Source organism: Haliotis rufescens, unplaced genomic scaffold, assembly GCF_023055435.1.
Source record: "Haliotis rufescens isolate VD_foot unplaced genomic scaffold, xgHalRufe1.0.p SCAF_1, whole genome shotgun sequence".
Taxonomy (NCBI): Eukaryota; Metazoa; Mollusca; class Gastropoda; order Lepetellida; family Haliotidae; genus Haliotis; species Haliotis rufescens.
In genome coordinates this window covers 17,135,882-17,162,195 of record NW_025963779.1, presented here as the reverse complement: position 1 = coordinate 17,162,195, position 26,314 = coordinate 17,135,882, and the positions used below count along the sequence as shown (strand labels likewise).

The window sequence follows — 26,314 nt, the reverse complement described above, 5'->3', positions numbered from 1 at the left end:
GAGAGCCGGCAAATACCGACAAAATAACAATGTTGCAATGTTCTTCGGCGAAACCAGAGGACTTCAAATTTCAGCAAACATTGATACGATATTATACGGCGAGACCAGTAAACTACAAAGTATCAAATTATATGAATTGAACGTCAGTTTGGATGGGTTCATTGAAGTGTGAACGATTTAAAAGCGCTGGTTAAACTGTGTGAACCTCCGAGCTTGCGAGTTCAAACTGACGTTCAATTCTTAAATAAATTGGAGACATAACGCATTGGATATGAGGTTGTGATGATAAATGTAATACGTGTAGGTGTTCTAAACTGCATCTCAGTTGAAGCAAGGGTGGCCCATTCGTTCATCGAGTTTTGTCTCTGTTTGTTTGTTTGGTTGTTGTCTAACGCCGCACTCAACAATATTCTAACTGTATGACGGCGGTCTGTAATTAATCGAGTCTGGACAAAACAATCCGGTGATTGACATCATATGCGTCGATCCAAGCTATTGGTATGAAATAACATGCATCAACCAAGTCAGCGAGCCTGACCACCCGATTCGATTGGCATAGTCGCCTCATACGCGCAAGCATGGGTTGGTGAAGACCTATTCTATCCCGGATCTTCACGGGTCTTGAAAGGTACCAGCGTCCTTATAATCATGGGGTTGAATCCCAGATTCGCCCTGATTATGATTCTTGGTTTGTCAGCACCCTACCCGTGACAGTGGATTTCTCAAGAGTGATAAACCTGCATTACTTTGTGATTTCCACCAACATTGAGCTGACACGCCGTCATATCACTTAAACACTGTCGCATCCGTGCCTTCATCACTGTAAGGGGCGGCCGGGTAGCCTAGTGTTTAAAGCGTGATATTGCTGGGATATTGCTAAAAGCGGCGTAAAACCAAACTCACTCACTCATTCATCACTGTATCTCCCTGGTCCACTTACAAAATTGCATGTTCCTCCATCGTGATCCTCACGGTCAAGGCCACGGCTCTGTCAAATGGCGTTAGATGATTGTTCAAATTTTGGTGAACTTGTTGTTCAGAAAGTCAATGCATAGTTCTGAGTCGGCCACAACTTCCCCGTTGTATTCGATCCAAGGCCATTTTCCTTTCGGAGATGGAGTCATTCCATGACTAACCTAGAATACAAGATATTGTAGTGACTGGCTGATTAAACTACAATGTTTGGTAGATCTTTGAGACTTGTGTGGTATCACATTTGAACAGATTTCACCCTCACATTGACAGTTATCAAACCTGTTTACTTAATACATACATACATACATACATACATACATACATACATACATACATACATACATACCTTCCTACCTACATACCTACCTACCTACCTACATACATACATACATACATACATACATACCTTCCTACCTACCTACAATGTACCTACCCACCCACCCACCCACATACATACATACATACACACATGTAAATACATACATACATACATACATACATACATACATACATACATACATACATACATACCTTCCTACCTACCTACCTACCTACATACATACATACATACACACATACATGTACATACATACATACATACGCACATACATGTACATACAAACATACATACATACACACACACACACACACACACACACACACACACACACACATACATAGTACATACATACATACTGCTGGAATAAAATAATTTGTCTTCAGGTTTTACAAAAAATAAAAAGTGGTTCACTGCACATCGTTGATGTTTTGAAAATTAATGTGTGGTGGGAAAACAATCGGATGGCTCCTCCTTTCAGAGAAAGAGTTGAGTGAAAATATATGTCTCAAACAAACATCCCTTCAACTGTAAATGATTTTTTTTCATCTTTAAAACTCTCCGTAAGTTTCGACAGTGTTTCGTCACAACACCGATATAATAAGTTTGACCGTCAAGCACTGGGCTCATGTCCAGATAAACGAGCACCTAGACGCTAAAAGCTAAAAGCGCTATAAAAGCGCTAAACTTGCTTCGAGAACCAACAGTGGAACTAGTTTACTCTTTTCATATACTCACTCACCCATGCGCAATCATCATTCGTCTCACATGTAAGCATCTTATGATATTCATTTAAGCTTGCCCTGCAGTGCGCCTTTGGAATTGCTCACCTGATAAGGTATTTTTGCCATCCTGAGGTACGTCTCAAGTACGATATACGGAGATAAGCTTGGGGCGTAGGGTCCCCTCCCTATCTGGTGGAGAATGACAGTGTCACGGGGGTAGGTCGTCTTTTTTCTGAAACAGCAATAAACATCGTATGATATCATGTACAATAGATATTTGGTCTTTAAATCAATAAATAAATTTCGAATATTCAATACAATGTGTGTGTGCGTGCGTGCGTGCGTGCGTGCGTGCGTGCGTGCGTGCGTATGTTTGCGTGCGTGCGTGCGCGCGCGTGTGTGTCTTAGGATGGGGAATGGGGGCATGTAAAAATGTTATTGTTTTTTCAGGGGGATATAAACATATTACATAAAATGGGGGTGGTGTCTGCGAAACATGATACAGACCGCCGGACAACCCCATCGGCCCTTCCGCCCCTATAATACATCACCAGTCGCAAATTGTGTCCCGTAGTCGCGTGAGGATCCGCTGATCGGGGATTCGAACTGATATTGATCTTTTGTTTGGCAGTGGCTCACACGCTGTGAGGTAACTGAAATGCTGTTCAAAGCGACGTCAAAAACAACCTGGTATCTGTGAAAGACCTTGTGCATCGGCTAAGACTATAGGTGAGGTGAAATGGGGTTTAACGTCGCGTCCAAGATTAGTGCACTTATATAGCGACGTGTGTGTGTGTGTGTGTGTGTGTGTGTGTGTGTGTGTGTGTGTGTGTGGCCTCTTGTACTAGACCGGACTGATGCCGATTTATAGTGCTAGCTCACTGAGATACCATGCCGCAGTTTAACATGAATACCCCACTCAGACACAGTATACTGACTCCGAGCCGACCAGTCCTTGTTTTAGCCCCTTAATGCCGGGCGCCAGACAGGGTAGCCACAAGTACCATCTTTTAACGCTCTCCGGGAGGACGGCTAAGACTATAATCCCCAGGAACCTGTGCTTGTGGGGGTCGATTTAGCTATATAAGTGCACATAAGTGCAACCTATTTTTGAAACATGCAACCTAATATTTATGTCTAAATTCAAGTACATGGAATGATGTAAAATAATAGATTTGTGTCTGACTCTTTGAACACACTCAGTACCTCTAACGTTTATTTGACATACTATACTAGCCACATAAAGAAACTGTGCACGGAGAAAATATAGATATGAGGGCACACCGTCCATATAAGAAATATAGGTTTGAACACAGCAATTATTGGAGACATTCAAACGCTCATGCACGTGCCATGCGATATGACGTCATTGATGGGGGCCTATGGACGTGCAATGTGTTACTGCACGTGCATCCTGTGCAGCTGTACACAGCATGTGCAACTCAAAATTCGCTGTCACTTTGGAAAGCATGATCTGTGGTTATTCAAAAATTCAAAAATTCTCAGGCGCAGACACAAGCATATCACAAGCAAATCATGCCAAGATTGACAGCTGCACAGCGTCATGAAGCCATTGGAATGATCCGAGCGGGCATGAGGCAACAACAGGTGGCAACACATTTCCAATGCCATCGTAACACGATATCGGCATTGGTGAGGCGTTATCAGAACACAAATGACGTTGCCGACCACCCACGTTCAGGTCGTCCCCGAGTAACGACGCCAAGACAGGACAGATGGATTCGAGTTACACATCTCCGACACAGGTTCCAAACGGCAGTAACGACGTCCCAGACAATTCCTGGACTGCGCCGTATCCATCCCAACACTGTCTGGAATCGTTTACGTCAGTACGGGATTCGACCACGACGCCCTGCCATACGTCCCATCCTGACACACCGTCATCGAGTCAACCGTCTAAGATGGTGTCGAAATCATGTTCGCCAACCTCGAATATGGTGGAGAAATGTTGTCTTTACAGATTAATCGAGGTTCAACATTTCCCACAGTGACGGGCGCCAACGTGTCTACCGGCGTTTGGGAGAACGTTATGCACGCAACTGTATTGTGGAGAGGAATCGTTTTGGAGATGGCTCTGTGATGATTTGGGGTGGGATAACAGCACGGCACCGAACCCCTTTGGTGGTTGTTCAGGGCAATATCACCGGTGTTGGCTACAGAGATCAGATCCTGAGGCCTGTGGTCATTCCTTTCCTGCAACGTCATGGCCCGTGATTGACATTTCAACAGGACAACGCTCGTCCTCACACGGCTAGGGTCGCAATGGATTTCCTTCACCATAACAATGTCATGTTACTGCCATGGCCTGCAAATTCTCCAGATCTCTCCCCAATAGAGCATGTGTGGGATGAAATGGAGCGCCGTCAGCGTCGTCTTCCACATCCCCCAGATAACGTCCGTGACTTGGCACAGGATTTGAGGAGGATATGGCAGGCCATTCCCCAGACCTTCCATGCCCATTTAGTGGACTCCATGCGTCGCCGATGCACAGCTGTAATTCACGCACAGGGTGGTCATACCCGTTATTGACTTTGTGACTTTGTCGTCTGACCCCCTACTCCATTTTGATCTTCTGACGTCATCGTAACAGATGTTGTTCAGGTCCCGTTGACATTTTCTTATGGTCCGATCATTCAGCTGCTACAGCGTCTGCATCATGTTGTTCTTGCTGTGTTGTATTTGAATCCAGAATATATTTTCTCCGTGCACAGTTTCTTTATGTGGCTAGTATACATAACTGATCCCTGTGCTAATTTGTCATGCTCAATGACATCTTAATGTAGGTACTTCAAGATTACGTTTTACAGAAATACGTCATTAATGTTTGTGACACTGACACCAGACCGGCCTGGGTTCAACTTTGCTACACTTATGGGACCAGGGTGCAACGTTTGTTTGGCGCAACTTGCTTTTCGTGTCAACATGCAACTGGTCCAAGTGAAATCAAATTCCTTAACTCTAGCCCTGGCTTGTAAGAGGTGACTAAATGGACCGATCGGTCAGGCTCCCTGATGCATGTCATCGCAACCCAAATGCGATGCTCATGATGTCAATCACTAGATTGTCTGGCCCAGACCCGATGGACTATTGCTGACTGTGGTGTTAAACATACAAGCTATGCATCGAACTCCGCGTTATTTATTTTAAACATTTTCTGGCACCCGTTAAATACTATTATTTCATTCGTTTCAATTGATATAATAATATATATATACCTAAATATTCATCCGACTTCGAGATAATCATAAGGAGCTTTCAGACCTTGATAATTATAACTCAGTTTTGAAAAGCACATGTCTTTCAAACAATATTATTCAAATACTGCCGTCACATGGCTTTAGTATTGCTGAAAGTGGCCTTAAACAACAAACAAATAAAACACACAAACAGGTATGTGGTGCTTACAACTCAAGGGTCATTTTCAGTAAACTTAGCATTTGAAAACACGACCAGCGAATACTGGTAGCTCTGGGACACAGTTCTGCGCAAGCTACTGTGCCACCATGAACGTGCGCCTTCTCCTCACGAACAGGTCGTCATTTGACGTGCGATATATGTGGAATGGCGAGCATGATCTCGATGTGACCTCGCTGTTGATTCGTAAAATTACGGACAGAACTATCGACACGTGTGGATCTTAAAATCATATTTAGTAAATATATGTTTGAACACAGCAATATGAATTCATTTTTCTCTATGCTGCTGTTTTTAACAGATTTCCTGGAATTCGTGTCTAACCAAACTGCACCGCCCACCGCCACTTAGTTGTTCCTTGCAACGTAGAAATATGTTGTTTACTTTTTTAACCCTCCCCTACGGGCTGACATATTTTTAGTGACTTTCCCCAGATTCCCCTGACCACACACTAATATATGACAAGTACAAGACTCTCAGCATAGTACACCAGGGCAGAGAGCATACAATATGGTCTCTGACCAGGGTCCTCGGATGATGTGCTGCAGTCGTACAAAGTATTTTATGGGCGTTTCGTCAGTTCAACGATAACCATAGCGTTGTTGTACTTCACAGGCAAACAACCTCGCTTCGCACTGGGTATTATTAACCGTTACAACAGGGTAGAGGTCGAGATCACAGAGCTAAGCAGCCACATCCCTACTGCCCACCCACCCGCCCCGCATGTTCATGAAGCATGACTGAGCACACTATAATGAATAGTGATATTAATGTCAACAGCGAATAGACTGAGTCTCTATATATAGCTGCTCATTATAAAGCTGTACATCCGTGTGCGAAATACGCATCAGTCGGAAAGCGCACGTTAAATCTCCAAAGTAAGTAAGTAAGTAAAAGCTGTACAAAAAGTCATACCTAGGCCATAGTTTCTTGACGATGACAACTGATACAGCAACAGCTGTAACGCCACCTGCGACACAAAACAGTCGGTGATGCAAATCGAAGCCGCTCAGGAATCCGTTCATGATCCACTGTTTTAACTTGGAGTTTGCAAGTCACTCTCTGATTCATTGGCGCCTCAAGCAAAGGGAGATATTTGGTCAGGCTGGTTACCTGGGTATGCTGCGCTGGCGCAACACTGACCCCCAAGCTCCTCACAGCGATAGTCCGTTCGCGGAGCTCTCTATACTATCGCGATGTTACCGAGAGTGTAACGAAGATGTCACGCGCTGGGAAGGACCCCATTCATGACCAACTCGTGTTATTCCGGAACAAGCCGAATAGCGAGGTTACGGAAAGAGGCGAGTTGTGACGAATGCACTGATCCAGGCAATGGCCGCCCCAACTAGACAAACAAACATGGCGGACACGACATGTATTTACTATAGAAACTCGCTAGAACGGGTAGTCAAAAAAATTTCTTTGCATTTTCATCAATGCTGTTGCAATGAGTATAACGTCCATTGTAACTTTTAGTGAAGGAAAACATTTAAGCTGTTTCGAGACTCGAAAGTGGTTGTAACAACTGTGAAATGTAAACAATGACACACATCCCATTTTCAACAGTGATATGAGGGTTAATATTCAAACCAAAACAAAAGTCGCATTAAGCATAGTGCTGTGTGTAATGGTTTGACCTACTTTCTAAGATACCCTTATTTCTCTCGACCACACACTACCCTATGTTGATTTTGTTGATCTGGTTACAACTGAATTATATATATCAGGGTTGTTTAAAATGATACCTGGCGACATTTGTTTAAAAAAAAGTTGTATTTTGGTCGTACTTTGATATATATCGAAGGTCCATTACTGCATGTTTGTTTGAACTGACCTTGAAAGGGATTTCAGCAAGCACCCGTAAAATGGTTTCCAGGTAGCTAGTTACACCGTAGTTATCTTTTCCTCTCGATATTGAGAGCTCTTTGAAAAAATCACTGCGATTGGTGTAAAATGCCCGCAGTATTTCAGTTTTGAATTAGACCACACAGTCCACATCCAGTTAATATACATTTAGACGAGCCTCGTTTGGGATCCAGCACATGCGGCAAAGACAGGCGAGCGGACGAGAGAAATATTATCTGCTTTCAAAACATTTGGTTAGTTCATTTTTATCACATTTCATTATATAAATTTACATAACATAGCAAGGTCCAACTGGATATATGCAAAGCTTTATTTACTGACTTTTGCGCAGAAATATAACAAGTGTAAATGTTGAGTCGAATGTGGGTTATACCATTGTGACAAGGCGTAGGTGACGAAGGTTTAGATAGGGGCGATAACTCTCATTTGTTTACATAATTGTATAAATCAAAGTTATGTGCTGGGCGAAAATAGGCCTCCTTGACAGTCTCTGTGGCCCGTGCTGGGCCTAAATCCAATACACAAATCGATATAGTCGTAATCGTGACTTGTCTATGGTAAACTAATGTTGTTCTCAAACACTTTTCTAACTCAAAACAACAAATATAGCCCCATTTCAATTTGCCATGTTAACAGTGGATAATCCGAACATCAGTAGTGTTAACATATATATTGATGGTTTTTAGTACATTAATTATACTTCAGGAAGTGTTAAAAATTTGTTGTGGAAAAGGGTAACAGAAATGATCTGTGTCTCTTACGGTGCATACTGAACAACTAAATGAACATGTGTCGATTTCCCGACACACAACGGCTTGTTGAAATCTGCCCACATTTAACAAAATACATATTTTGGACATTAACTTACTTGAGACAGATTTTAGGAACAAACATTTGATAATGTTGTAAAATAAGTTTGAAATCTTGAATTGCTATAATTTGCCTTTGAAGGAAGATTGTTTTTACTGCACAGTGTTTCAAGAAATCTTTGAATGTATCTGTATTATATAGCTTAGGTATGAATTGGCCACCCATTGTGTCTCTGTTCTATTGTGTTACATACTGCTCAATCATGCCACTTAACAACATGACTAGGAGATCAGGAATGACTGGCATATCAGATGTATTTAATGCAAGTGTATCAAAACTGACACTTTTTCAAGAATTTAAGAGATTAACACCGGTGAAAAAAAACATTTTCACCAGATATATGCAATGAAATAATAACTATTGTTTGCAGACAAAATAAGACTGACTGCAGTACTGTTGAGTATGGCAAAATGTCATCTACAATGGCTTCATATTTGAAAAAGCTTGTTTCAAAACATGATACAACCAGACGGAAGGGTGGGAAGCAGTATAAGACTCTGTTGGGGACATGGAAGAAGGAACAATATTCCTTCAAAGTATTTGTGTCTGAACACAACATAAAAACATTAAAATCAAAATTGTTAAAAAGCATGTCTTATCTTCACAAGTACAAATCTTCTGTTAGGAAGGCCAAATCCTTACTTTTACAAAATGTAAATCTAAGGAAAAAGGTTCAATTACTATCCACAAAATTGTTAAATGTACAACAAGGAAACTTACTTTCAAGTGTGTCCAATAGACGCTCATTGAAATTGCATTTTCCTAATGGGGAGGTGTCCAGGTCCCAACAGTATAAAAGGAAACATATGATTGTGAGAGACTGTAAACAATCTTTAGCATTTTTAGACAGATATGTGCTTGAACCTATTTCAGTACAAACTCTGGACAGTGAAGGAAGGCAAATCCAGATATCTATGAAGGAGAACATGGTCAAAGAAACCGTTCCTCCTGAGGTGGAATTGAACAAAGTTGTTTATGTGAAAGATTCAGAAGGTATTTCAAACAAGGCTTACCATGAACTATCAACGATAGTGCCTACCCTTCCAAGATCACACAAGGTTCTTAAAAAAATCAAGGAATGCAACGAAAATGTTTTACTTCATGACACACCATATCCAAGCTTTGGGGTTCAGCAATCTTTGAAAGAAAGACTTATTAGCTGTGTTTCACAAATTCTTGAAATGAAACATGACACCACAAACATTTTACAAACAAAACTTATTCGTGTGTAACTTACAGGTGATGGAACACAGTTTGGGAGAAGGAGAACTCTTATCAATTGGATATGGATTTTATTTATATGAAAAGCTATTTATTTGGCATTTGTTTTCTTATTACACAATGACATTAATCATAAATAGATGTAATAATTTTGGAAAAAAATAATTGATTACTTCCAGTCTAGTGATTTATTAACTATGTGTGAGCTGGTAAAAATGTCGGGTCTAAATAGCATAATGATAAAGAATATGTTCATGATTTTTAATTAATTTGGTACAGTGGCACACACATTCATGTGCATTTTATATGACGCTGCTACGGGTAAAACATTCCGATTTTAGTATATCAATACTGTTTTAACCCGATTTACCTCGCGATCCTTTACTTTAACAACCTTAAGGCTCACACAACGTTTTGTTCTCCTTTCCTGCACGATCGGCTCTGCCACATGGCCCTGCAGATGAACGAAAGTCAATCTTTCGTGAAGAACGTAATGGCGGAGATTAAAAATATGACCCACCCAGACAACACAAGTCGTCTCCCTCAGCACGATGAGATCTAGCGATGGACACTCAAGAAAGAGACCTCTCACAGAACAAGGTCTCAATGATTCACATAAAAAGGTGAGAAGAGATGACAAACTTCTCGATTTTATGCGTCGCATGTTTGACACTGTGAAATCCAAGATCTCGAGTTTGAATCAGTCTTTCGTCCATCGGATGGACAGCTTAGAAATGCGATTAGAAATATTGTCAGAGAAGATTGCTTCCTTAATCAGTAGCACGGTTGAGGTTGAAATGGACAATATTAGATCAGAATTTTAATCAAACTTAATAGTTACTGTAATACTGTTCAAAGCGGCGTTAAACCAAACTCACTTACCCTCTCTTTTGACATCACTGAAGAGAATGTCTTAAATAAAATCTTAAACGTATGTTCATCTTATCCCAGTGTGGTCGGGTAGACAGTGCTCCGAAATGTTGAGTGCAATTTAGTTGCCACGGGGTGGAATCCTTCAATTTTGTGTGGTTATTTATTTATTGTTGGATTGATGAGATAATTGTAAAATGTAAATGAACGGTTCTTGAAACACTCAGTCTCGTTACTCATAACTCTCTGTCTGACAAACCCAGACCATGGTTTTGTCCAATGGAATTCGGCCTTGTTATCCGAGACTGACGTAACCAGTCCGTGTTTTGCCCTCATAGGCGAACAACGCCCCAGCACATATGCAGTTAAGAGCACCGATCACTTCGAAAGCAAATCCCCAGTTAAGGTCCTCTTCCTGACTATGCCTCGCCCAAAATATTATGAGTCCAATAATTGTGGATAGTCCTGAAAAAAGCGACAAAAGACATGTCATTTATCATAAGAATAATAGTCCATTGTACGATTCCGATTATGTCATGAACATGTGTTTATGAAACACTATCAAATAGTGAAGACAGCAGGTGTTCGCGAAAAGATCAGCAAAAGAACAAATGGATAGTTTTAACTTGTATAGTGTTTGTTTGTATTGGGTATCACGCCGCACTCTATCTCTCTCTCTCTCCTCCTACTCTCCTCTCTCTCAATCTCCCCCCCCTCCCTCTCTCTATCGCTCCTCTCTTTCCCCCTCTCTCCCCTCTCTTTTTTAGGCTCTCTCCCTCCCCTCTCTCGCCCCTCTCTCTGTCTCCCCCTCTCGCTCTCCTCTCTCTCGCAATCGCGATGAACGGTATTTCTGCTACATCCCGGCAAACTCCGAATCCGGACAACCAACAATAATATTTATCTTCGAAATGTTTCCCACCTGACGTGAAGCTAGTTGCCGCACAGGAGAAGGCTGCTCTCTTTGTCCCTCGGTACATGTACCACCCCACGCAGAACAGGGCGACCACCTCGAATACCAGACCCACCGTCTCCAGTGCCTGCACTGCACGGAACCAGTCTGCAAGGACAGTGTCAAGGTTGCGTTAACGTCTTAAAAAATTAACGTATAAATTTCAACTTTCTTTTTCTTCAATGCGGCGATTAGGAAAGAGGTCTGGTATCTCATTTGCTTGATAGATGTCGCATGGATTGAATAAAGGGTGGGTAAGTTGGGTTTAACGCCGCTTTTAACAGTATTCCAGTTATATCACGGCGTGTCAGCTTAATGTGGGAGGAAGGCCCGAAGTGATGCAGGTCTTAGACGTTTACCACTTCGGTGAAACCCACGAGCAGGGGTATGGTACTCAGAAACATAATCGGGGCGAACCGGGATTCGAACAAACAATCATAGGTTTCTGGCGCAACTCTGCACAGTGAATCGCTGCGTCTTACATTACTGGGCCACCCGTGCCCCCGAATGAATAAAGAAGTTGAAAACCATCTCAACTCTGTATTCATTGATACTACAGCTTCTAAAATTCCACTTAAAGATATTGAAAGTTATTGTCTTTTCAAAATGCATCTGTGACAAAGGGAGATAATTCCATTTTCAAAGATACGCCTTTTTCAAGAGACACTTTATAGGATTGTTACGCAAGATTGGGGTGGTCCCGTTGGATCAGTCGGTGAGATGAAATGCTGGAAAACACTTGTAAAAGTAAGGACTGGTTTGTTTGTTTGTTTGTTATTTAAAGTCGCACTTAGCAATATTCCAGCTATATGACGACGGTCTGTATATAATCGAGTCAGAACCAGACAACCCAGTGATTGACATCATGAGCATCGATCCACACAATTGGGATACCATGACATGCATCAACCAAGTCAGCGAGCCTGACCACCCGATCCCGTTAGTCGCCTCTTACCACAAGCATAGTCGGCTTTTACGGCGAGCATGGGTTGCTGAAGATCCGGATCTTCACGGGTCCCATGAGCATCGATCTACATAATTGGGATACGGCTACATGCATCAACCAAGTCAGGACAAGCATGGGTTGCTGAAGATCAATTCTAACCCAGATCTTCACGGATTCACAAAAGCCGAACAAACTTCGTAATGCAAGCAATGCGATCATCTACACGTTATGCGATAGCCTGGTGGCTAAGGTGTTCGATCGTCACGTCGAAGGCCCGAGATCGATTCCCACATTGGTATATATGATAAGTCCATTTCTTGTGTCCCGCGCCTTGACACAGGTGGGATGTAACTTGCGCCGTATATTGAACTACATATTTACATTGTACAGAAAAGTACCACTTCTTTAATATGTTGTAATGTCACCTAATAGTATTCGAGGTATAAAGACAACCTCAGTGGTGAGAACCAGTGTCAGTTTTTTGCGAATCCTGTATTAAGTTGCCGTCATTATAACAACGAATGCGACTTATATTTTGCGGTGAGTGAAAATCTTACCTGATTGACCAGAAATGTATACACATCCCATAATTTCTTGTCCACAGACTTTCCATAATCCTGAATTCACTGGCCCCACAGCTGTTTCCCATTTAACCCATTCAGGGACGCTGAACCCAGTTATGTGAAATACAATTCCGATGCCCAAAACAATCAGACCAAGCTTCGAATACAGCGACCCGGATATACTTTGTGACAACGCCATCTTGTGCATCCGGTTCACACCAACCCTCGGAACGTGCATAAAATCACTTCCGTGTTATAGCCATGCGCGCGGTCACGTCACTTCCGGTAAGTTTAGCTTCAATTCAGTTGTTGCATGTACATGTATGTAGCGCTCAAAAAGGATATTTATGAATTGAATAATGTTAAAACAATGTCCTTGTTGCTTCAAACATCCTTTGACGAATGTTCCGTGGTGTAGTTTGTGATGACGAGGTACATGTTTCGCGCAGGTGTAGATACTCTACGATCTTATGTACGTGTAATAGCGAAGTCCCGTTACTGTGCCACCTTGAAGACAAGAAACATCATCGTTATTTCCATTTAATACCAGTTCAAATTATACAAATTATTTATAAAGTGTAAAAGAAAGCGAGACCACAGACGTGATAATGCACATCCTGAGAATACTGTATCAGTGATGATAACCCTACTTTATATTTAATGCCTCCACAATCAACTTGACTTTAATAGTTAAATTCGTCATAAACAGTCATGTTTCCTAGAATTCACTCATAGAAACCTACTGCGCCGTTGTAGTTGTACATCAGCACGGTGTGCTTTGAAACTTTATTAAATTAAGTTGTAGGTATTTAGCGTCGGGGCAGGAATGGCCTAGTCGTCAAAGGCGAGCCAGAAACCTATGATCGTGGGTTCGAATCCCAGATACGCCCTGAGGTTGTCAGCATTAAAACCGTATTCGTTGGTTTCATTAACGTGGTAAACATCTAACACCTTCATCACCTCGGCTTTCCTTCCACACGCCGTGATATAACTGAAATATTGTTCAAAGCGGCGTTAGTCCGCGTTAGTTCGCGCAGCATCACGTGAGAAAATACACCACCTACCAGTGTCTTGTCTTGTCCTGACCACGATGGAGAAGGCGAACTAGGTAGTGTACATCTAGCCAACACACACTTGTTTGAGGTAATAGGTCAGATGATTTGGTGTCATATGAAACTGATATAGATATCATATGACAGACGGAGGTCGCTATTCAAGGCCACCGCCCTGCGTTTACTGGTGTACTAGCCTGTTTCCTATCTACAATACTGGGATGTGTGTTATCTGCCGGTTATATATGACGCTTCACTACCGAAAATAAATAAGCCTGAACAACGAGGCTTTGTTCCGTTATTAACATTCCAGTGTATACTCGTGAGTGTATAGTGATACATGTATGAAGGGATTATGACGTCATACACACCAGTGTGTACACAAAGGGACGTCACTACTATCGATAATTACGTTTCCTACATGGTTGCTAACAAGCAACGTTTTTATTCACTTTTATCATGATTTAATATACTTTGTAAACAGTAATGATCACTGATCAGTGACGAATTTCTTTATCATGTAACCAAGTTTAATGTAGATCGATCATATTTAAAGGATGCGTGTGTTTTATTTATGTGTGACTTTCGTGGGGACCTACGGTGTGATCGATAACGGGAAACAATAGGTTCCTACAAACCCGTGTTTGTGACATGCCGACGAGAATGAGAAGGTTGTGAATGTGTGAGTGCGTGCGTGAGTGAGTGAGTGAGTGAGTGAGGTTTTACGCCGCTTTCAGCATATTCCAACATTGCCACCGCGGGGGATGGTCTTTGTGTCTGGTCACGCCCCGTGTTGCTAATGCTGTCAAACACTATTTTACCTGACCTAGGCTCTAATATTTACAAGCCGTCGAGACAGAACACTCACTCAATCCCAGTGCGGTTACCTGAGGTACAGTCATATGACAGGAAGTTTAACGTCGCGTTCAATATTATAGCACTGATATATCAACGTGTGTGTGTGTGTGTGTGTGCGTGCGTGTGTATGTGCGTGTGTGTTTGTGTGAGTGTTTTCTTGTGTGTGTGTCTCTGTCTGTTTTATAGTGCTAGCCATCTAAGATACCATGCCACAGTTTAACGTGGATACCCCCCTCGGACACATTATACGTACTCCGAGGCGACCAGTCATTGTTGTATTCCCTTAACGCCAAGCATGAAAAGTATTGTGTTATGACCAGGACGGGGATCGATCCACCGACAATCCGCTCTCAGGATTTCCAGGAACATCAGCAGAGTACCTGTCACTAACTGGCTGCGATAATTCCCACGTAACGTAACCTTCGTATAAACCTATAGCTATAGCGCCTACAATCGAGAGCCGTGGGCAAACATTCCAAGGTCAAAGAACATGCCAAATTGGTGAATAGGTTTTACAATGGCCATTGTAATCTTCGACACAGGTTTACAACGGCCACAGTAAAGAGTTCGTATGATTACTGAAAGCGTTTTGTCATGTTTATTCACTTCAAAGCATTTTGTCACGTTTATTCACATCAAAGTATTTTGTCACGTTTATTCACATCAAAGCATTTTGTCGTTTGCGTGTCATCACGACACGGCATCGGGGCGGTTTGGTAGCCTTGTGGTCAAAACTATCGCTCGTCACGCCGAAGGCCCATGTTCGATTCCCCACATGAGTACAATGTGTGATGCCCATATATGGTGTCTCCAGCCGTGATATTGCTGGAATATTGCTAAAAGCGGCGTAAAACCATACTCACTCACTCACGACACTTCATCACAAATCTTGATAGAAATTTCGGATGATTATTGAACGGGTTGTTTGTTGCTCTTATCAGATATTCTTTTTTATTTAAAACTATGAGCCTGAATGTTTTTTTAAAGAAAAACACATTGTAGCAATGAACTTTTGGTGGAAGGCAATATCTTCTTTTTTCAACAGTCTGAAGCATAATTTGTGACGTCATCAACAATGAAGCAGTTAACGTCATAACGCTTCAACGTTGACACTCGCTACAATCAGAGACCATATATAGAGGATATTATAGGAGTGTTCATTTCATACTGTTTACAACACGAGACCGCCTCCGTGGTCTAGTGGTAGAGCGTCCGCCCGGAGAGCGGAAGGTTCGTTGTTCGATCCCCGGCCGCGTCATACCAAAAGACGTTAAAAGATGGTACTTGTTGTTACCCTGTCTGGCGCTCGGCATTAAGGTGCTAAAACAAGGACTGGTCGGCTCGGAGTCAGCATACAGTGTCTGAGTGGGGTATTCACGTTAAACTGCGGCATGGTATCGCAGTGAGCTAGCACTATAAATCGGCATTAGTCCGGACTAGTACAAGCAGCCACACAAACACGTACATGCACGTCGCTATATAAGTGCAATAATCTTGGACGCGACGTTAAGCCCCATTTCACCTCACCTCACCTGTTCACAACAGGAGTGATTTTAGGCACGAGTGTCGTGAACATAGTTTGACATGAACACGAATATAATGTTCTATTTATTACCGCTGTAACTTCCTTTCGTTACCAGTACTACACTGCTACTAAGGTACATTATATTTTCAGTCATATATATGTCCAACTAGTATATTCCCTGTGGATATTTCAGTTACAATTATCATTGGTCCCCTAACCTTATTCTTAAGAGCTATCACTGAAATGGATCAAGCGGTCAGGTTCGGTGACTTCGTTGATGGCGTTTCATTGTGTCAAGATGTTGTGGATCGATTGTCAAGTTTTTGGATGATATTGATGGCATTTACATGAATGTGACCATGACGTTCCTGAAAGGCAATGCAACTTATTACAGTATCTCCTTCTGTCGTTATTTCGAAATACGAGTTGTAAATTGCCGGGCAAACGAAGTATACACTTGTAAATTGGATTTGATCAAATACAGTAAACTACGTTTATAACGAACACGCTTAAAACGAACTGACGGATATAACGAACCTACTTTTTTGTCCCGACTATTTGCTGTCGTTATGCTGTATATATGCTTATAACGAACTACGGTTATAACGAACGAAAATTAGTGGTCCGTTATAAGCGTGTTCGTTATAAACGTAGTTTACTGTATTTGATCAAAACGTTATCCACAAACGTGATCAAAACATTACTAGGCTGAAAGCAGTCGTCGAAACACTGCAAACTTAAGGTTCAAACACAGCCATGGTACCCGTATCAAATAGATCACCGTCGAATAACGACTACTTGCTTGTTTCATTTTTAGCCACCATCAAGCACGGTGTAAGTTTTCTTTTGCCTGGCAGTTTAGTTTGTATAGATACCGGTGTATAGTCATGTGTGCGAGTGAGTGTGATTGGTTTTACGCCGCTTTATAGTCAAGCAATATCACGGCGGGGGACACCAGAAATGGGCTTCACACATTGTACCCATGTGGGGAATCGCACCCGGGTCTTCGGAGTGATGAACGAACGCTTTAACCACTAGGCTACCCCAACGCCCCTCATGCATGCACACGTTGGGTTGAGTTCCACTCCACACAAGACAGCCATTACAACGTGCAATGCTAATGATTTTATTCACCATGCTCGCCATACAGTGGACTAACATCTAATCTCTGAAATGACCATATCTCACAGTATACTGCAGTAACCTAGACTTGCCCACTATTATAACCTTGCATGGGCTTTATTGGATATATTTGTTTCAGGGTCCATATGACAGACTTGTCATTCAGGCGAGGCAGGGTATTCTGTAAAGAGAAGAAAACATGTGCAAGTCGAGTACTGGTTATGCAATAGTCACAGTCACATTATTGCCTTAAACATAGAACTACATAGAACGACGTTCTAAGCGGCAAATGGATCATCATGTCATTACCATGGCAATTACATTTGGTCACGTGTTCTTCTAATGTTCTGATAAAATGAAAGTGTAGCTAATATATATTTACTCTTCAAAAAAAGAAACGCACAGGTAGTGTGTAGTTAAGTGAACTACACAAAAAATCCGGTATATAAATTGGATTTATGTTACTGGAAAATTGTGGCCTGTTATTCGACAAACGGTGCGTCAAAATGCAGCCATTGTCGATTTGCAATGACTTAAACGGCAATGTTTTCACACTTGTTAAAAAATGTCATGGAGAAAAACTGTAAAGATGTACCCGAGCTTAGAAAACAGGGAGGAGTGTTGTGTGAGGCGACCCAAAGTGCCAGCACAGGCAACAGCATCTCGGATTCAAGACGACCGAACAAGACAGCAAGAACATATAATTTCTGTCATTGACAAATATCAGGCCACACATGATGTTCAAACAATTCCACAGCCAAGAAGGGTCGAAAACCAACCAGGAAGAAATATACATCCTGGGCAATTTCTCAGTGACCGAGAGTATGGGGCAGGGGATGTCAGACGACACACAGAGATTGTTACAGAGCCTGGTCGCCCAAGTAACAGAGAACCGGACATTTGCATAGATCCAGTGCTTGATTATGTTGATGATGAGGAATACAGGTTTCCTAACCGAGGAAGGGCCAGACAGCATCAACCAAGGCAGAGCTATGCAAGTCAGGACCGACACAGCCCGGCAATCAAGGTACCTAGGGCCCTGGTCTTTGATGGAAAGAGTCGTTGGTCAGCCTTCTATTTAAAGTTTAGGACTTATACCAAACGGGAGAACTGGAATTCTGAGGAGCCAGGGACCAGTTATGCTTCTGCATGAAGGACGAAGCGAGTGAATACTTTGCTTCGTGCATTGAGCGAGATCCCGACATCCCATTTGAGGATCTCATTAAAAAGTTTCAACGGTGGTATGATCGCCAAGAACTTCCAGAAACAGCGCAGGTAAAATTCAATACCATGCGCCAACAACCAGATGAGTCACTCGCGAAATGGTCTGAACGGCTCATGTCAACAGCAACAATTGCATTTGACAGATTGCCAGAAGACTATGTTGAGCGACAAGTCATCATGATGTTCTGTCTTGGATGTGAGCAGAAGGAGGCAGGTCAGTATGCAGCCAACCTACATCCCTATTCGCTAGAGAAAGCAATGGATGCTGTGCGCACATTCCAGCACACCCATCAGGCCATCTAGAAGGACACCCGGGTTTACTCTTGGGGGTCAGGGAAGTGGTACAGCCACGATACACAACTCCCCATCAAGTACCTGTGTCCATTCATGGGTATTTTGCATCTTAATTATCCAATGCTAATTGTGGGGTACAAACCCTCAACACCTCGCATGATTGAATGTGTGGAGTAGGGCTGCAAGGATTTAGAAACTACATACAAGGAAATACAAGACACAGTGAATCAAGTACCCGTGTCTATTCATGGGTATTTTGCATCTTAAATTATCTGATGCCATAGCCTGTGGGGATACCATTAAACCTACAGACCCTTAACACCTCGCATGATTGAATGTGTGGAGTAGGGTTGCAAGAATATAGAAACTCCATATTGACACCGTAAATCAAGTACCAGTGTCCATTCATGGGTACAAACCCTTAACGCCTCGCATGATTGAATGTGTGGAGTAGGGTTTCCAGCAATATTAAAGCATCCCTCCCAGCGATGACGGACGTCTTCGGATGTGCCAGAGCGGCTAAAAAAAACACCAAGGTGTTCCTCCAGCAATGACGGACGTCTCCGGATGTGCCTGAGCAGAAATGATGGGGGGAGGACCTTCAGCAATGACGGACGTCCTCGGATGTACCCGAGCTTAGAAAACAGGGAGGAGTGTTGTGTGAGGCGATCTCTTCTTCCGTCGGAGACATTCAGTTTCCCTCGGAAGTGTTCGGGCAGCCGAGGCCAAGATGCACGTGGCCGAGCGCTGCCGGAAAAGGGCTCGTCTGCAACGAAGCTTCGAGAAAGGTAAAATCCCTAGTTCTGAGCTAACAGTCGCGGACCGCATTTTAGAATAACACTACGCAGATCGTGCCGGACGATCACACTATTAATTGGCGAAACCATCAGGGCAGTTAATCACCATATTGTTCGCGGAAGTAAAATCACTACAGTAACTCGTGGCAGTGGCAATAAAAACGCAAGCATAAGTCAATAATTTGTCTTTCAATTGTCAACATTTTTCAAGTTCGAAAATGACGAAACCGATCGGAACATCGCCATAGGACGTATCCAAAGAGGGGAATCGCAGTCTTCTGTTGCACGTCCACCATAGCGCCATTTGCCGCCTTTGTGACCGATACACAAAGTTCAATTTCACTGCAGACCGTCTGAGAACCGGCCGACCAAGAGATACCACCCCAACACAGGATCGCTACATTCGACTGATCCACCTACGTCATCGCAATGCCACGGCTACGGAGACTGCAGGACGCATCCCTGGTTTGAGCAGGATATCGGACCAGGCTGTCAGGAACCATCTTCACGAGGCTGGAATCCGACCCAGAAGACCAGTTTTCGTCCCCGTTTTGCAACAGACCCATCGACAGCGACGCTTGCGTTTGTGACATACCTTACAGCCTTGGGATTTGAGAAACTGGAGACGAGTGTAGTTTAGCGATGAATCACGATTTCTTCTTCACCGGCGAGATGGAAGACAACGTGTTTAGCGTTTTGACCCGCATTGTGTACGGGAATTCGACAATTTCGGTGGCGGTAGTGTCATGGTGTGGGGGCTCATATCCTACACCACGAGATCTGACTTGGTTGTGATTCAGGGAAATTTGACAGCAAATCGCTACATGAATCGTACATAAATTCTTCAACCTCACCTTCTTCCAATCATTGACCGCCAGAGGGAGCTGTTTCAACAGGACAACGCTACACCGCACACAGCTCGTGTCTCGGTAGACTACCTACATGATGCCAACATCAACGACTTGCCCTGGTCGTAGAGATTTCCAGACCTCAACCCGATCGAACACCTCTGAGATGGACCCAATCGACGTGTACGTCAACGTCAGAACACACCGCAGACACTCCCACAACGGGCCAACGCGTTACAAGCAGAATGGCGCAGAATTCAACAGGACAGAATTCGTACACTTACCAGTCAGTGCCGAGGAGCCGTGATTGCTGCCCGGGGCGGTCACACGAGATACTGAGTTCAGTGTAACCTTGTGGCTTTACTTTACATGACAATCAACAGTTTTCAATGCCTTTGTACAACGACGACATGTGACTATCGAGCTCCAAAATTTCATATATGTATCTATGGTATTAAATCATATATATCGACTTTATTAGGTACAATAAGTTTACTAAAAATCTACCTGTGCGTTTCTTTTTTGAAGAGTGTATATATAAATATACATTTTTAATATATCATTAGTTATAGCGTCTTAGTTGCCTTATACGATGTCATAGTAGGTTATTGACCTTCGCAAGCTCCGACGTTCATACAGTTTGGCCCTCACTCAGTGACGGTTCATACTCCAATGAACTCACACAAAGTGAAAGTCAATTCTTTTAATTTTTTATCACAATTTCTTACCTCAAAGGATGTAGGCCAAGATCTAAACACAATTTTATTTAGTACGTGTGACTTCATGTTTACACTGACAGCCATACAACAACCACCTATATAGCGGAATAAAATAGTTCCTCAAAAAGAGGGGTGACATGAGCATATGGATGCACAACTTCCTCTTCAGGAACATCATACGCAACACATGTGTTCAAATTATATCACCATTAGATGAGAAAGGTCTGTAAAGAACTACCTCAGTAAGTCAGTCACAATGACAGCGCGTCGTAATACATTTACATAAAGTACAAGACGTCAAAATTGCTTTAATGTATTATTAGGTATGGCGTCTTTAGTTGTTGTATACGGTGTCATATTAGTCCAGTAGAAATTGCATTGGACCCGGACATTTCTGATAACAGGCCAAATTTGTGTTTGAACTCACCAGAAGGGTGTTATCGGCCATCATAAAAAAACCCAAAGAAAATCAAGTTGGGGAAATATGTTTTATTTGCATGGTTCTGGGGGTGGGGTCTGTTGTTTTTTCACACAAATTTCAGGAGGAAAGCATTTGTCATGGCTGCATAGATCATGTAAAAATATTGAATGGGGTCTTCATTCTCGTCTGTTTTGTCATTTCTTAGGAATCCTACTTTGATGGCCGCCATCTTGATTTCAAGACGGTCGCCTTCATTTGACTCTACTATATATATATAATGATGTTACGAAGTTTATGATTTCAGTTATTATCTTATGCATTTCATTAACTAACACTTACAATTGCATAAATTCAATCAATAATAGTTTGAAATATTTGCATTATCATCAGTCTCTTGTAATCTTTGAAAGAGTTTCTGTTTTATACTGAATTTCGAGGAAAAAAGCGATTAACTTTCTTGACATCTGTTTGACTGCAAAATCTGCTGTCTGAATAACAGATTAAGTATAATGTTATTATGCCTGAACTATGCTACTGGCAGTCTCGTCTTACTCAAAGAATATTTTGTGGACTTGCAGGAGTTGAAAACCACAAATGTAATTACTCATTTAACCCCCAATAGATTACAACCTATTACAACCCTTCTTTTTCCAGGTTTTAATTAAAGGATTAAAGTTGACAACGTCTAAACCTTTTTCTCATTGCAACCATATGACAGTGATTTCTTCTTACTGAAATGCTAATTTCATTCCATCAAAATCCTTGTTTGATATGTTCCATGATTTCAACAGGATCATGAGGTACATGACATACATGATTTCAACAGGATCATGAGGTACATGACATACATGATTTCAACAGGATCATGAGGCACATGACATACATGATTTCAACAGGATCATGAGGCACATGACATACATGATTTCAACAGGATCATGAGGTACATGACATACATGATTATTTAAACAGGATCATGAGGTACATGACATACATGATTTCAACGGGATCATGAGGCACATGACATACATGATTTCAACAGGATCATGAGGCACATGACATACATGATTTCAACAGGATCATGAGGTACATGACATACATGATTTCAACAGGATCATGAGGTACATGACATTCATGATTTCAACAGGATCATGAGGCACATGACATACATGATTTCAACAGGATCATGAGGTACATGACATACATGATTATTTAAACAGGATCATGAGGTACATGACATACATGATTTCAACAGGATCATGAGGCACATGACATCCATGATTTCAACAAGATCATGAGGTACATGGCATACATGATTTCAACAGGATCATGAAGCACATGACATACATGATTTCAACAGGATCATGAGGCACATGACATACATGATTTCAACAGGACTATGAGGTCCATGACATACATGATTTCGACAGGATCATGAAGCACAAGACATACATGATTTCAACAGGATCATGAAGCACATGACATACATGATTTCAACAGGATCATGAGGCACATAACATACATGATTTCAACAGGATCATGAGGCACATGACATACATGATTTCAACAGGATCATGAGGTACATGACATACATGATTTCAACAGGATCATGAGGCACATGACATACATGATTTCAACAGGATCATGAGGTACATGACATACATGATTTCAACAGGATCATGAAGCACATGACATACATGATTTCAACAGGATCATGAAGCACATGACATACATGATTTCAACAGGATCATGAGGCACATGACATCCATGATTTCAACAAGATCATGAGGTACATGGCATACATGATTTCAACAGGATCATGAAGCACATGACATACATGATTTCAACAGGATCATGAGGCACATGACATACATGATTTCAACAGGACTATGAGGTCCATGACATACATGATTTCGACAGGATCATGAAGCACAAGACATACATGATTTCAACAGGATCATGAAGCACATGACATACATGATTTCAACAGGATCATGAGGCACATAACATACATGATTTCAACAGGATCATGAGGCACATGACATACATGATTTCAACAGGATCATGAGGTACATGACATACATGATTTCAACAGGATCATGAGGCACATGACATACATGATTTCAACAGGATCATGAGGTACATGACATACATGATTTCAACAGGATCATGAAGCACATGACATACATGATTTCAACAGGATCATGAAGCACATGACATACATGATTTCAACAGGATCATGAGGTACATGACATACATGATTTCAACAGGATCATGAAGCACATGACATACATGATTTCAACAGGATCATGAAGCACATGACAAACATGATTTCAACAGGATCATGAAGCACACGACATACATTATTTCAGAGACGTTAGTAACATTACTACAGTTTAAAGAACATCAGATATATTGGGGATCTAATTCATATAATACACTGCATATCCTGTTAATATCCCCTTTTTATTCTACAGACATAACTAACCTCTTTTTCATAGCACTCAGTATTTCTTCAGCCGTCAGTACACACATATTGCTATCAGTCACCAACAATTGAAGATAATCAGAGATGTAGAAAGAAATTGCTATGTCAAATCGTAACAAGTAGCAAAGCGTTCCTTAGTCCACATTTATCTTCATCAATAACCTCGTCGCAAAACACAGGGGTTGGGTTTAAGCAGTAGCCCCTGCACTTGCAATGAATGCCACATGGGAATCTCTTCTTATCAACACAGACCCGTTTTAAGCAAACATTTCCTCATGATCAGCTGTACATACACAACTTAACACACTGACCTGTTTTCTCCGGTTTTATAAGCTGTTGCAGAATGTGGTGTGCCCAACTGCCAACTGCAACCACAGTAAAAATCTATTAACGTTGAGAGTGACACAACCACAAAACGAACAGGGCTATAATTTATCAATGATTTAAATAATGTTTGTTTGTTTATTTGTTTTTTGTTTTTTTTAACGCCGCACTCAGCAATATTCCAGCTATATGACGGCGCTCTGTAAATAATCGAGTATGGACCAGTCCATCCAATGATTGACAACATTTGCATCGATCCACGCAATTGGGTTACGATTACATGCATCAACCAAGTCAGCGAGCCTGACCACCCGATCCCGTTAGTCGCCTTTTACGACAAGCATAGTCGCCTTTTACGGCAGGCATGGGTTGCTGAAGACCTATTCTACCCCGGAATCTTCACGGGTCTGAATCAGCGCATGAATACTGGCAATCTACACTATGTTATTTGGTATTAAATAAATAATAATGTTTATCAAAGGCTGTATTTTATTTAACAAGAAAATCTATAGTTGTTAACGATTAATGTGTTTCGTGGTGCGAAGATACAATTTACCAGGCAACAATATTGTGTAGCCATCAGATCCTCAGTTTAGTGACACTAAACTAGTCCTGTGTCCTACATAAATCCTCTATTTCCCCTGATAAAGTCCTCTGCCTACCAAAGCCTACTATGTAAAGAAGGTCATAAATACGTTTACTTAAGTGTTGTTTCCAGTTAACGTGGCACTCAGCAATATTCCAACTATATGACGACGGTCTATAAATGAAGGAGTCTGTACCAGACAATCCAGTGATTAACACCTGGGATGAGATGACACGACGAAGCCAAAGATCCTGATCATCACGCCCCTTTCGCGACTAGCATTGGTTTACTTAAGTTATTTACAATTGCAACATTTCCAGTGAATTACAGTTGTATTTCATTGAACAATCAGAAAAAAACTTACCATTTGGAGGACAACTGTTAATGCTGCTGTGGGGTTAGTGGCGGGCTGTGGAGAACATAAGTCAGTTAGTGAGTGAGTGAGTGAGTGAGGACCTATTCTACCCCGGATCGTCACGGGTCTATATCACGACGGCCTGTAAATAGCCACGTTACCTGATCCATTAAGTCACACAACAAGCTGATCTGCTGGTGACCAATTCTTACCCGGAATTCCCAAATGCTCAATTTGGTCGCATTTTACGAAGGCAATAGCGTAATGGGGACATATTTAACCAATTTAAGGTTCCAATGATGTAATATGCCTTAGGTGTGGTAATTGTTTCTACTGAAAACATTTTTCATATTATTTGATGTTTTGGTTAACCTTGCCCCCCGAGTAAACAAGACTGCTCGCTCTGAAGCAAAATGCTAGTGACCTACTTACCTTGTTTATCAAAATGTTCACATATGATAAATATTATTTTACTTCATTCCAGGTCATGTTTTGCTGGTTCAAATTTTCGTTTTCACGAAAGTGGTTTTGTGAATCGCAAATAGGTGAGTTTACATAGGGCCTACTTTATCCCATCTTGAAAGGTTTATGAAATAGGCAGTGCTTACTCACCTCATCTGAAAACAAGTAAAAAAAATAAATAACACACAAATGAAATATCAACCTTTCGTGTTATCTGTTATATATGTCACTGGAAGGTTGAAATTTTGACAGCGCGGTCCAATATGCCACATTCAAATACAATCTCATTAAAATCTGATCTTAGTTTTCGCTACTGCTAAACAAAGATCTGAGGATCATCCCATTACGGGTCACGTCAGAACGACCTCTCGCGAACTTTGACCGATCAATGAAATGACTGACAAGAAATCGACATTAGCCAATCAGAAAGCAGCTTTCTCGAGCTTTACGACACCAGATTCATGCTGGCGACTACGCTTCAAAAC

The 26,314-nt window shown here is 41.8% G+C and overlaps 2 protein-coding genes across 2 annotated transcripts; both read right to left on the bottom strand.

Annotated features, from left to right (window-relative positions):
- Positions 1–76: 76 nt before the first annotated feature.
- On the bottom strand, positions 77–6,583 carry LOC125377965 (failed axon connections homolog). Its single transcript, XM_048392140.1, has 3 exons — positions 6,388–6,583; positions 2,143–2,269; positions 77–1,136 (listed from the first exon to the last, which is right to left on the bottom strand). The coding sequence occupies exons 1-3, from the start codon at positions 6,495–6,497 to the stop codon at positions 1,014–1,016; spliced, it is 360 nt and encodes a 119-aa protein (XP_048248097.1). The 5' UTR covers positions 6,498–6,583; the 3' UTR covers positions 77–1,013.
- Positions 6,584–9,407: 2,824 nt separating this feature from the next.
- On the bottom strand, positions 9,408–14,031 carry LOC124149735. Its single transcript, XM_046521490.2, has 4 exons — positions 13,822–14,031; positions 12,752–13,264; positions 11,219–11,356; positions 9,408–10,764 (listed from the first exon to the last, which is right to left on the bottom strand). The coding sequence occupies exons 2-4, from the start codon at positions 12,993–12,995 to the stop codon at positions 10,595–10,597; spliced, it is 552 nt and encodes a 183-aa protein (XP_046377446.2). The 5' UTR covers positions 12,996–13,264; positions 13,822–14,031; the 3' UTR covers positions 9,408–10,594.
- Positions 14,032–26,314: the final 12,283 nt, after the last annotated feature.

What these genes read in the sequence shown, in the direction of transcription:
- LOC124149735 (XM_046521490.2), bottom strand. Translation starts at nt 12,995, where the DNA reads ATGCACGTTCCGAGGGTTGGTGTGAACCGGATGCACAAGATGGCGTTG. An exon ending in ATACATTTCTGGTCAATCAG is followed by an intron (nt 11,357 to 12,751) that starts GTAAGATTTTCA and finishes CTGTCCTTGCAG; the next exon opens with ACTGGTTCCGTGCAGTGCAG. An exon ending in GGCAACTAGCTTCACGTCAG is followed by an intron (nt 10,765 to 11,218) that starts GTGGGAAACATT and finishes CGCTTTTTTCAG; the next exon opens with GACTATCCACAATTATTGGA.
- LOC125377965 (XM_048392140.1), bottom strand. Translation starts at nt 6,497, where the DNA reads ATGAACGGATTCCTGAGCGGCTTCGATTTGCATCACCGACTGTTTTGT. An exon ending in GTCAAGAAACTATGGCCTAG is followed by an intron (nt 2,270 to 6,387) that starts GTATGACTTTTT and finishes TTGCTGTTTCAG; the next exon opens with AAAAAAGACGACCTACCCCC. An exon ending in TGGCAAAAATACCTTATCAG is followed by an intron (nt 1,137 to 2,142) that starts GTGAGCAATTCC and finishes CTTGTATTCTAG; the next exon opens with GTTAGTCATGGAATGACTCC.